Raw genomic sequence first — 12,863 nt, 5'->3', positions numbered from 1 at the left:
ATGGACTATTATATAGTCAGTTTGAGTAACAATTGGCCTCTTACTTCTCTGTGCAGAGCTCTGCTGCTAGTCAGACATTTAGCAATGACGTGTTTTTCTCTAAACAAGGAAATATTATTATTTTTATTTTTATTTATTTATTTTTTTTTTTGCAGAAATATTTCACATTTTCTCTCTTTTTTTTTTGTCAGCTTAACTTGAGTGACTTCCTTGCTCCACTTCCTATAATATTTGCTGTGTGTGTGTGAGTGTTTATTTCCCACAAAATAGTAGTTGTCTGCACTGTTTTAATCACGACTCTGGCACCAAGTAGAGACACACCAGTACGCCAAGAGTGTGTGTTGTGTAAAGAGCAAGTTCAAGCTACAGTGAGTGTGTCTTACACATACGCACACACGTGTGTATGCATACACACATTCTCTCTGACTTAATCACTCTTTCCATCACACACATCTCATCTCTGTTTGTGCAACACATGCAACCGCACACATACCAGTGCTGGGATGCCTGTGCAGTCAGGTCCCACGGTACATAGTGGGGAATGAGGCGTCAACTGGTCAGCAGTGAAGCGAGGGCCTGTGTGGCCTGTAATCACTTTGTCCGGCATCTCATCGGCACCATCCGTCTCTGCTGCTTTAGTGGCCCTCCGAGAGCTGTGTCTGTACAGCAGGGCCCTCAGAGTGCCTGATTAGAATGGGGGTGTTAACCGTAAGACCAGCCCTTGCTGGAGATGAGGAAGAGAGGCGTGGAGCGCCCATGCGGCTTAGCGAGATGTGGCTACATCTGTAGAATGTTCTGGAACACACACACACACACACACACACACAACGTCCGCCCCTTTGAGCTCTGACCACCCAAAACAAGGAGGAAGAAAGTGATCCACCCTCCCAGGTCATTTTAGTTCACCACAGGTGGGACTGAAGCATAACCACAATTCCTTATTTTTCAAATGATTGTGTCCCACCCCACCACCACCCATCTGCCCCCCTCTTGCACCACCCTCCCTCCATCTGCCCCCCTCTTGCACCACCCTCCCTCCATCTGCCCTATGCTGTAAGGCCTCAAGCCCTTGTCCTCGGCAGGCACTGCTCCTGCTGCTGGGAGGAACCAGAATGCGGGAAGAGAACAACTCGAGGAGGATGGGGGGCAAGCGGGGGCACGTGGGAGGGAAGGAAGGAAAATAAAGAGGGAGGGAGAGGCAGGCAGACCGGAAGCTTGTGTAATTTTCGTTCACTCGTTTGATCTGGCAGCCTGGGCAGCTGCTGCCAATTAGAGCATTTGTAGTTGATTACAGGGGGAGATGGGTGGCCAGAGGGGGGGGGAACCCCACCATCCCATCCTCCTTCTCTTCCTCCATCCCACCATCCCATCCTTCTTCTCTTCCTCCACCCCACCCTCCGCTTCATCTGCTGGGCCTCTGGTCATCAGCACCACAGGGCTTTTTCTCATAGGGACAGCTTTGAATACAACATGCTGTATTGCAATGTAATCGATCAGTGCAAGCAGCTCACTTTGCTTCTAAAAATGCATTACTGTATTTCTTACTTACTACTTAAAATAGTGATGGTTGTACTAGTATCTACAGTAGATCTGTCCATTCTGAAGTGCTGTTGGTGGTGGGGTGTGTCTTGCATTTTTGCCAGACCAAAGAGCTACATATTGCATGGCCTGGGCAGTTGGTGGAAACACTAAGTGTGTTTATCTGTCTTTCACATGATATTCCATAAAATGTGATTCAAAAGACAATGTCCATATAAGCTCACAAAAACATGCCGCCTTAATGTGATTGTAATTGTTGCGGAGCATCTCTTTAAGTGACCTGGGCAGCCGTGGCCCACTGGTTAGCACTCTGGACTTGTAACCGAAGGGTTGCCGGTTCGAGCCCCGACCAGTGGGCTCAAGTGCCCTTGAGCAAGGCACCTAACCCCTCACTGCTCCCCGAGCGCCGCTGTTGAAGCAGGCAGCTCACTGCGCCGGGATTAGTGTGTGCTTCACCTCACTGTGTGCTGTTTGTGTTTCACTAATTCACCGATTGGGTGACCAAATTTCCCTCACGGGATCAAAAAAGTATACATACTTATACTTACTTAGAAAGATGACTGTAGTAGCCCATTACAAAGAAGGCCAGTTGTATGCATCCACGGAGTGAAAGATATACTTCCCTCATCTGAGTAAGGTTAGTCAGACTGCAGTCACTGGGGAATTTTAGCTTCAGGCGCTGTCTACAGAAGTGTGTGTGTGTGTGTGTGTGTGTGTGTGTGTGCGTGTGTGTGTGTGTGGAGCATTGTTGTGTCGAGGTGGGAAGTGGAACGTTGCAGTCATCGGATACTTGCTGGAAATTGAACCTGACTGAAGGTGACCTCATAGTTATTGATGTGACTATGCTACAAAAACAAATGTTTTAAATGGGAGCCATCAGCTAAAGGATTTAATCGTAGGAATAGATATTTTAAAATGAAATGGGTTATTGGGAAATAAAAGTCTCCATTAACTTCTATCTCATATCTCTCTCTGTCATGTCCAGGATGTGACCCATGTGTGGAGGCGGTGGCACTGTGGTAAACCGATGATAAGTGTGTTGGCGCTCGCTGACGGCCATTAAATGGGAAAATGAGTGGTAATGAGAGGGGAAGCATGAGGCCGGTGGACGAGCGTTGCAGGAGACATGGGGGCATGTCCGCGCGAGGGGAGACATGGGGGCATGTCCGCGCGCCCCAAGGCCAGCGCTCCCACTGCACCACAGCGCACCAGTGCCCTCTTCGTCTCTCTCCTCCGCACCAGTGCCCTCTTCGTCTCTCTCTCTCCTCCCCTCCAATGATTGCTCTAGCAGACATGGGAGCGCTTTGATGCGGTCGTGGGAGCAGGGTGATTTAACTTGAGACATGCCAGTCAAATTTATAAGTCCGCCGCCGTTCTGGAAGTGGAATGAAATGGCCTTTTCCGATCCATTGCACAGGGTTGTATGAACAAAGCAAACTTGAAGGAAATTAGAAATGAGACAAATGGAGAGCGAGGTCATGGTTCCTGTGTGTGTGTGTGTGTGTTTTGCTGAACGTATTAGGTGGAGACAAAAGGGGTCATTTTGTGCTCCGTGCATGTGTAGAATGCAGGGCATATCCTTTGTGGGTGGATGTGGCCAACTCTCTGGTCTTTCTGTCCGTCTTGTGTCTGTCTTCCACTCTGACCATAAAGTTCCTCCCTGCCTGCAGCAGTCCTCTTTCACTCTTCCACAAGAAAACACACACCCTCCCTCCTCAGCTCAAGTTTTTTTTTTTACTGCCTCCAGCTTTAAACACACACTACTTCCATACATACATACACACAGCTCAGCTCGAAATCTTTACTCCTTTAGACAAACATTCACACATGAACACACACACATGTACAGCAGACGCACAAACTGTACACACACTACACTATATGTACACACACACGGCTGTTATTTCCTCCCTCTTAACCCTTCTCCCACAGCTTGACCTTTACCTCTTCCACACTGCCCTCACCCTGTACACACATCCCTCAACACTCTCTCTCTCTCTCTCTCTCTGTGGGCCCTTTTTAATGAATATATATATATATATATATATATGCTTAGACTTCTACAGACATTACCACTACAGGTCAGCGTAAATAGCATGCAGTGTTTTTTCCCTGACCTTCAGCTTCTCCGGTGCTCTTGAGACCGAGCTGGTTTACTCAGTGCCTCCCTGCTCAGTAAAACAAGACTGTTATGGCCCTTGTGTACTGTATGTGTGAGGTCATGTGTTTGCTGTGCCTCCACAGGTTCGGCATCCACCCCGTGGCAGGCCGCATGCCAGGGCAGCTCAACGTGCTGCTAGCGGAGGCAGGTGTGCCCTATGACGTGGTGCTGGAGATGGACGAGATTAACGAGGACTTCACTGGTATGGCTCAAACCCTGTCAGGACACGAGCGACTCCTAAATGGACTTTTGGCTAATGCCCACATTATTGTGGTCTTCGAAAATAGATGAGCTGAAATGTGTTTTCTGAATTTTGTGTCTGTCTAGTATTGTCACCACCCTTATATGGTAGCAGTTTGTGGTATTTGTAATTGTAGACAATATGGGCAAAGCGTTCATTAGTTGAGTTAATGTAAAGGTTTGTTATTTCTGATTGGGACTACAGAGCTTTCAGTGTTCTTAGTCAGTTTGTCTCTTATGTTTTCTGTGTAAATGATCCATTGATAAAATGTGTCGTCTGGTTTGCAGAAACTGACCTGGTCATGGTCATCGGTGCCAACGACACAGTAAACTCTGCCGCTCAAGAGGACCCCAACTCCATCATTGCTGGCATGCCTGTGCTGGAGGTGTGGAAGTCCAAACAGGTGAGGAACTTTGCTGTCTCCTTTCGCTAGTCACTCCTGTAGTCTCAAACCTCGTGTTCCTCTCCAATGTTCTCCTTCAGCGGAGGTTGGAATGGATCTGTCTCTTGTCTGGTAACATAAGAGGCAACTAAATATGTCCAGATCTCTGGCATCTTTCATCCATTAAGCTTAGCAAAATTGTGATTTGATAACCTTGTACAGGATGGAAAGAAAGTGTCTCGTACAGGATGGAAAGAAGGTGTCTGCTTTGAGGGATCCAAATGAACCTGAGGTCCTGAAATGAAGGCTGGTGTTTTGGAAAGACAAATAAATGCTCAGGCCTGCTTTCTGGGACACAGACCCCAGATCATCTGTTTAGAGCTTAGTTACTGGGTACAATTCAACAGTTGGGGCCCCATCATCTTCTTTGCCCCCTCTCTCTGGGGTTGCCAAAGCAACAGAACTCCAACACAGGTGTAGCGGGGTCAACGCACCCCTTCACATCTCATCCGGCTTCCATTAGAGCCCTGACTCGCTGCCTCTGGAATGATGACATTTTGGAGCATCCGAGTGGAACGTTCCCCTAAATTAGGGCCTCCTTTTTTCGTTCCCTTTCCTTGCCCAGCTCTGGCACAGCCGCTGCTCTGCGCAGTGTCTCTCTTTTCCTGGGAAGTCCCTGGATCCCACATGCTCCAAGACTAAACAGGGCCCGCTTCTCTAGCTCCACTGCCACTCTGCTTCACGTAGGCAGCTCGTTTCTTAAGGCCCATTCACGCCGAGAACGATAACGATAAGTAAGGGATATTGTATAGAACGCCGGGTATTATTAAAAATAGAAAATAACAGGGCTAACCAGATTTTCCCATAATGACCGGGCGCTCTATACATTATCCCGCTTATTATACAGCTACTTGCCAAAGCCAGCTGATGGCTTTTGCTGAGAAAACAAATAGGGTGAACTTGAATTAGTGTTCATTTCGGCCAGACGAGACGAGAAATATGTTCGCCAACGCCCTGAAGGGATGTCCTTGAAACACGGACTAAGACTATCTTAAGATTATTTTCCCATAATGCAAAATGAGAAGACAGAATATCCGGCGTTCATCTATACATTATCCCTGTGGCTGCAACACCTAAAACTACATTATTTTGCCAGAGTTAGCAAGATAACTACCTACTTTTGCCAAAACATACCCAGAAGTTGAAGCTTCTCTCTCAAAAATAAACTCCACAATGTGTCTCTTTATGCAAAAGTTTATTTGTTACCGTTTATGTGTTGTGCCATGGCTTTTTTGCTGAGAAACAAATAATTCAACGCTATAATTAACACATAGGCTGAACTTGAATCAAACATTCTTTAGAACACAGCTGATCAACTGTCTGCTTTCACTTTTGAATAAAGTTCCAATGCAAGAAGTGACTGGAATACTTGCGGAGTAATATGATCAGCAGCACAAAACCCGTTGCCATTGACAGCAGTAATTATATGTTTGCAGCGGTAATTACATGAATTTATTTTACCGTAGAACATTGGGAAATCCCATTCAAGTCAATGCTTCTACTAGCATTCTGAAGAGCCGTATAATAACTATAAATAAATATCGTTCTCGTTAATATGAATGACGACGTTCACACATAAACTATAACGACATGAAGAACGATATCGTTGGGGATCACTTACAGAGCGATTTTCAGAACGATAAAAAGCTAATAGCCGATCAGAACCCATTCAATTTTAACAGTCACATTCATTAACACAAGGAGAGACTTTGTCATTGTTCAGTGTGAACGCTTTTATCGTTATGGTTATAGTTATCGTTATCAATATCGTTCTTGGTGTGACTAGGCCTTTAATCTACCCCTATGGTCACTGCAGCTCCTTGCGTAAGCACAGTCCAAGGTTGGACCAGGTACTTAGCGAAGCAACAGGCTTAGTTGTGGGTTGTTTTTGTGGCTGTAGGACTTGTACTGGGTGGAGTTCCCAGCCACATCACAATCCCTCAAAAGCAGCAGTAGCAGTAATGGTGCCCCCACCGCGGCAGTCACCCCTCCATCACTACACCCACTTGCCTTTCGTCAAATCTCTACCTCCCTTGTTGTCTCTCGGCAGGATCCTGACACAGTACACCCTCGAGCTGATTACTCCCAGACAGAGGGGACCTGCCCCCCCCCCTCCACCCACAGTCTCACACACACACACACACACACACTTCAACTTCCAATGCAAACCATCTGCCCCAATGAATTATTTATATGTAGGATGGAGGTCCCACTGTGGGGAGCCCTCTTGTCTCTTTGAACTTGTCTCTTGAGCCCCCCGCACGACCTCTACCCTGCAAGAGGAGGGTAGAGCAGATTGGGTTCAGGGTGGGGGGGGTGGCGGTCTCACTCTGCCACAGTCACTGATCACCTGGAAGGGTTCATCACTAGTGGTCACGGGGAAGGACCTGAAAGTGATGACTACAGTGGGACAGGGCAAAGAGCAGGACGAAGAGAAGGAGGAGGAAGGGGGTTATTAATAGGGATCCGCCTTTGCTGATTTGTGGTGGTGATGGTTGTTTCGTTCCAAATATCTTTCAGCGTATTGAATAACCGGCGAAGGAAAGACCAGCGGCAGGGACCCGAGTCGTCGTCGACGTCTTTTCATCCTCCTTCGTCTTCCTCTCTGGTTTCATTTATTCGATTACGCCATGCTCGCCTCGCTCCGACAGATGCTCACAATCAGGGTGACGCTCCTTCCTATTTTCCCAGGAACCGCACTGCCTTCAACTTTTTGTTTTAGACACTAATGATGCTTAATTTGGCAAATGGCAGATACTTAAATATCCATTAGTCGCTGGAACAGAGTTCGTCCCTTTTTCTTTCTATTTTTTTCTTTCTCACTCATTCGTTCACTGGCTTTGTGCGGTGCATGGCATCCGCTCTTCTCCATTTTCCAATACTTGCAGGTGCATCCCACTTTCTGGGAAGCAAAGAACAACTTGTCCTGCCTGTCACTTAACTTGAGGGACTTAAGTATTGAAGAGATGCCTAGCGTTACAATCTGAATGGAAAGAAATAACTAAGCTTATTAGTTCTTATTAACCATGAATGTGGTTTTTGTTGTGAAGCACAAGACATTTTCTTCCTTACAGCCACTCATCCTGAACATCATTAAGGATTTGAGATGAAAACGGCAAATATCACAACTCAGAGAAAACACAATTTTATACATTTATTTATTTTTTGTTTGAACCAATGAATTTAAATGGGCTTTTCTACTGTCTGTTTTTCACAACAGGTTATCGTGATGAAGAGATCGCTAGGAGTCGGATATGCTGCCGTGGATAACCCCATCTTCTATAAACCCAACACCTCCATGCTTCTGGGAGATGCCAAGAAGACCTGTGATGCCTTGGCGTCGAAAGTACGCGAGGGTTAAAAAATGGCCTCTAGACTTGTGCCTCGCCTCTCCTCTCCTCTCCCTCTCCTCTCCTCCTCTCCTCTGCCAGGCGCTGTGGTAGACTGCTAGGATAGAGTGAGCTTTGTGAACAAGACCCTTAGACAAGCATTAGCTTCAATATATGGTAGTCCACTATCTGGCAGCGCATTTAAAGTTTGATAAGCCTTTATTTGGACTTCTTTTTTTTTTTTTCTTTTTTTTTTTCCTTAATTTTATTGGTTCTAAAGCGTTGCCCTTATATTTTTGGAAGAAGAGTGAGGCATCCAACAAGTTGTGCAGTATCTCCTACATATTCCACTCCTGTCAGATTTTGTCAGCTTTTATACAACGGAAAGCTTTTTTAAAAACAGGAAAACGATACAGTTAGACCCAGTTCATTCTGTCTATATATATTTGTAGGCTCTGGTGTGGTATTTGTAGGATAATGTACTGTACTTGCTGTCAAAACACAACCACAAATGTGCCCATGGTTTATGACCTACTATTTTTATTTTATCTTCATTTTTGTTCTTGTGGCCATGTGACTTTGTGCTTATGACCGTGTGTGTGTTTGTGCGAAACACAGGAACTCCGTACACACACAGTTTCAGATTGCAAATTTGTTTTCTCTTCAAACAATGCAAGTCTTCTCTTACCTCCATAATGCTACGAGGATTTGAAGGATCAGTGGCGATATGAAGTAAAGCCAGGCTAATTTAACACAGCATTAGTAGTGTGAGATGGATTATTTAAAACCCTGCCGCCCTTTGTTAGCTTAAGATTCAAACCGTTCCCCCGAGAGTATTATTTCCTTTTCCTTCAATTAACTCCACAGCAAGATAACTGATTGTAACAATAATAGCTCAGCGGAAGGAAGTCAGCCATGCTTTTATCTGTTAGAGCTTTTGCCTTAAGCCCGATTGTAGCTCATGCTTTTTTTTTTTCCAACTGGGACCTGAAACCATACATTACCAATAGAGAGTATAGTACATGACAACATCCCTACCTCTTCATAGTTCAAACCCAAACCAACTTTCTTCCTCCAACTTAAATCAATTCCGTCTTCTTTTTTTGTTTTGTTTAATCATTCAGCTGTCGTTAGCTTTAACAAGGAAAGCATGGTGTCTTTGACTGGAGAGTGTGTTTGTGCTGTGTGCATATTCCTCTATGTAATCTCTATGCGATAAATCTGAACCACAAAAATGCCTAAAAGCAGTCAAGCAATTTTTACCCTTTTTTGCAAATAATGTGGGGAAACAAATTAATTTGCTAAACAGAGTATTTTTTAGAAAGCATTAACACTTTTTGACAAAATGGTATTTTGTATTTTTGCTGCCCCTTTTGATCTTTTGTATAAAAGTTACCCTAATTGTACTGAAGTGTAGGTATGTAATGGTAAACCCTGCCCAGTGGTACACAATATGCAGTAAGTGTTTTTGTGTGTGTGTGTGGGGGTTGTCTTGACATTGCGTGCCATGGATTGTGATGTTATTGAAATACTGTGAAATGTCTCTTCTCTTGACTTTATCATAGAGCATCACTCTTAATAAAAAAAAAAAACCCTGATGTGAAAGCATGGGTTCAATTTTGGTTGTTTTTTCTGTCCCTGCAGTCTGTTACATAAAAAAAAAGATTACTCCTTCACACGCTAGTACTTTCTCCGAGGCTCTGTGTTTTGGAATCCTAGACAGTGTCCCCAAGCCCTTCTAGAATTCTGTTCACCTAGGGGCTCCCTCAAGTCTGTTTTTTTAATCAGTGTTTCCTATTACTTAGAAAAAGTGTTTCACAAGATCATCTTGTGATTTCTGAAAGCCCCCCCAGCTGATTTTAGTGATAGAAAGAGCATCTCTCCTCACGCTACAAGTGGCAGTGATTGCCCATTGTTTGTCCTCAGGCTCACCTGTCCGTGCCGTGTTTCTCGCCCCTGTGCTGTGCGTGAGTGAGCAAGGGTGGTGGCTGTGTGTGTGTGCTTTCTCTCTGAAGAGGGACTGTGGGGGATTGCATGAGATATTCATGGGGGTTCATTCAGCCACACAACAAATCGCACTCAAGAGGAGCGATTGCAATCATGGCAGAGCTCCCCGTTGGCTGCTTCCAAAAAAAGGGCCCTTCACAAGACTGTGTTTAACTGTAAGAGGCTGATGACTCCTGTGTGTGTGAGCCTGAGTGACTCTTTTCGTGACTAAGAGGACCTCTAGTCTGACAATAGAACAAAACCTGTTGCCCCTGCCAGAACAACCCCCCACCCCAACTAACACACCCTCATCCCACAACGCTGGCGGCCCTCTGCGGTAGTTGTGACTGCATAGTGTGAGGTGCCGAGCTGTTTCTCTTGGAGAGTAAATATCAACATCTTGTCAACCACAGTGACGCATTTTCTAGCGATAACTCTAAACCGTTATTTTGGCTAAGATTAATTGCGACGCTCCTCTCCCCACACCACCTCCATGTTCCTAGCCCCCATCTTTGCCCAGAGCAACCATTTGTCAAAAGTTTTTTTTTTGCTTGTATTTGATGTGTTCTCGTCCTCTGCAACTGTCCTGAAAGCCATTAGGCTTATCCGTCATGTGTCTTTGATTCCGCCACAAGGCCAGCGACGGATGAAATATGTGTGATTGGAGCGGGCCATGCTGTTCCCTCGCCACAAATGCGACTAAATTACTGTGCGGTTTGTGTCGGTGAGCGAAGAGGATGTGGCCGCCTTCCTGGTGGACAGTGTTTCTCAATCAGCATTTTTGGATGTCATCCGCACTGTGGGTCTCTGAACTCCCCACCAAAAAAATAAATAATAAAAAAAGAGAGCATGGGGTGACTAACTGAGCGAGATGCGAAGCGCAGAACAGCACCGCTCTGTTTGGGCTCAGCTAGGCTCGCTGTTCGAACAATGACTGCTTGAGTCTGACATCGGTGAAATGACCTCATTTTCCACCATTCCTCGAGCTGACTTTGATCAGGGGTGTATAAGCCAAAAAGATCCTGAAAATGCAGATGATGAGTGTAGCAGGGGATTTTTCTTTTCTGGTCTTTTTTTGTTTCTCTGCTGTTTTGTTTAAAACAAAAGGTTTTTTCTGCAGACTGCACATTGCTCCCACCTGCTCCACCTGTTCAAATCAGTCCTGCTATTTTCCAGTCCCCTGACAGCACCATCTCTCAGGGGTCTCTTCGTCGAGGACGTCCCTTTTATCATTCTTCTCCAGACCCTCTCAGCATTTTCCTTGTCTCCTCCCCACACCACCTCCATGTTCCTAGCCCCCATCTTTGCCCAGAGCAACCATTTGTCAAAAGTTTTTTTTTTGCTTGTATTTGATGTGTTCTCGTCCTCTGCAACTGTCCCGAAAGCCATTAGGCTTATCCGTCATGTGTCTTTGATTCCGCCACAAGGCCAGCGACGGATGAAATATGTGTGATTGGAGCGGGCCATGCTGTTCCCTCGCCACAAATGCGACTAAATTACTGTGCGGTTTGTGTCGGTGAGCGAAGAGGATGTGGCCGCCTTCCTGGTGGACAGTGTTTCTCAATCAGCATTTTTGGATGTCATCCGCACTGTGGGTCTCTGAACTCCCCACCAAAAAAATAAATAATAAAAAAGAGAGCATGGGGTGACTAACTGAGCGAGATGCGAAGCGCAGAACAGCACCGCTCTGTTTGGGCTCAGCTAGGCTCGCTGTTCGAACAATGACTGCTTGAGTCTGACATCGGTGAAATGACCTCATTTTCCACCATTCCTCGAGCTGACTTTGATCAGGGTGTATAAGCCAAAAGATCCTGAAAATGCAGATGATGAGTGTAGCAGGGATTTTTCTTTTCTGGTCTTTTTTTTGTTTCTCTGCTGTTTTGTTTAAAACAAAAGGTTTTTTTCTGCAGACTGCACATTGCTCCCACCTGCTCCACCTGTTCAAATCAGTCCTGCTATTTTCCAGTCCCCTGACAGCACCATCTCTCAGGGGTCTCTTCGTCGAGGACGTCCCTTTTATCATTCTTCTCCAGACCCTCTCAGCATTTTCCTTGTCTCCTCCCCCACACCACCCGCCCCCCTTTTCTCCAGCAAAATTCTCCACATAAACAGGATCTGATCTGAAAAGCTCTCAGTTTAAGGCAATGTGTATTGAATCACAGGCGCTTTTAAAAGCATTAGCCCGCGCTGAGTGGGCTTGAGCTCAGCCAGGAGAGGGGGAGATGGATGACAGGCCCGGCTTTTACCAGGACCCGCCTGCCCTGCTGGATGTTTAGGAAACATAAACATGTTTGAGCGTTCCCCTTTTAAGATACTTTTATTGACCAGCTGCTCGCCTGTATTTTTCGGACCGAACCTTTCTTGTTTCTCTGGTGGGGATGAAAAATAAAGGGTGTTTAATGCTCCAGATATGGAGGATTTGCAGGAAGTCTCATGATTCCTGGGTCACACATGTCAAACTCTAGGGGGTGGGGGTGGGGGGCACTGGGAAAACAACTTTATCTGGCTGGTGTATGCAGAGTGGCAGAGGGGCCCACTGTGTTGGAATGGGGTAGGGAAGCATTGTGTTACACTGCTCTTAGGCACCAGAGGACCCGGGCGGCCTGTGTTTTCTTAAGAGATTTAAGGAAGAGGAAATTCCTATTGCCATGTATTAGGTACATAGTGTACCCTTCAAGACCAGCCTGTGATCCTGGGGACCTCAGCGCAATCCTGGAAATGATCTGTGAAATGGGAACATTTTTCGGGGTGCGTTGTGCGATGTTGTTGTGGATTTGGGGGGCTTTTCGGAACACAAGGAGAATTAAGGTCTTGGACCGACGGTTGCTGGAGTAGAGTCGGAGTAATGCAAGTGTGCAGAGCAGAGGCCTGGCGCTCCAAGTGTGTTTGTGCGATATTAGGCTGGAACAAATATTTATGCCAGTGGCCATTTCAACACAGAGCTGAGGGGCTGTGTAGAGGAGTGAGAATAAAGGGCATCCCTGTCTGACCCCTTCCGTCTTTATTTCTTTCTGTCCTTCTTTATTTTCTTCCTCTTTTATTCTCCCTCTCTTCTATCTCTCTCACAGCACACACATCAAAGGCCTCAGCCTTACCTAATACTGTCCACAGATAAATGACAACTCTTTAAAAGATGCATCTGCCCACGGACAAGCCTCTAAAGTG

The 12,863-nt window shown here is 45.8% G+C and overlaps 1 protein-coding gene across 1 annotated transcript in view; it reads left to right on the top strand.

Annotated features, from left to right (window-relative positions):
• nnt (nicotinamide nucleotide transhydrogenase) overlaps window positions 1-7,926 on the top strand; it is a 39,300-nt gene extending 31,374 nt beyond the window's left edge. Inside the window, exons 20-22 of the mRNA XM_048259713.1 lie at window positions 3,784-3,902; window positions 4,229-4,344; window positions 7,604-7,926. Of these exons, the coding sequence (XP_048115670.1) occupies window positions 3,784-3,902; window positions 4,229-4,344; window positions 7,604-7,744 (376 nt within the window). The 3' untranslated portion in view covers window positions 7,745-7,926. The remainder of the gene's footprint in view (window positions 1-3,783; window positions 3,903-4,228; window positions 4,345-7,603) is intronic.
• Window positions 7,927-12,863: the final 4,937 nt, after the last annotated feature.

This window comes from Alosa alosa, chromosome 12, assembly GCF_017589495.1.
Source record: "Alosa alosa isolate M-15738 ecotype Scorff River chromosome 12, AALO_Geno_1.1, whole genome shotgun sequence".
In the NCBI taxonomy this organism is placed as follows: domain Eukaryota; kingdom Metazoa; phylum Chordata; class Actinopteri; order Clupeiformes; family Clupeidae; genus Alosa; species Alosa alosa.
This window is presented reverse-complemented; position numbering and strand designations above follow the sequence as displayed.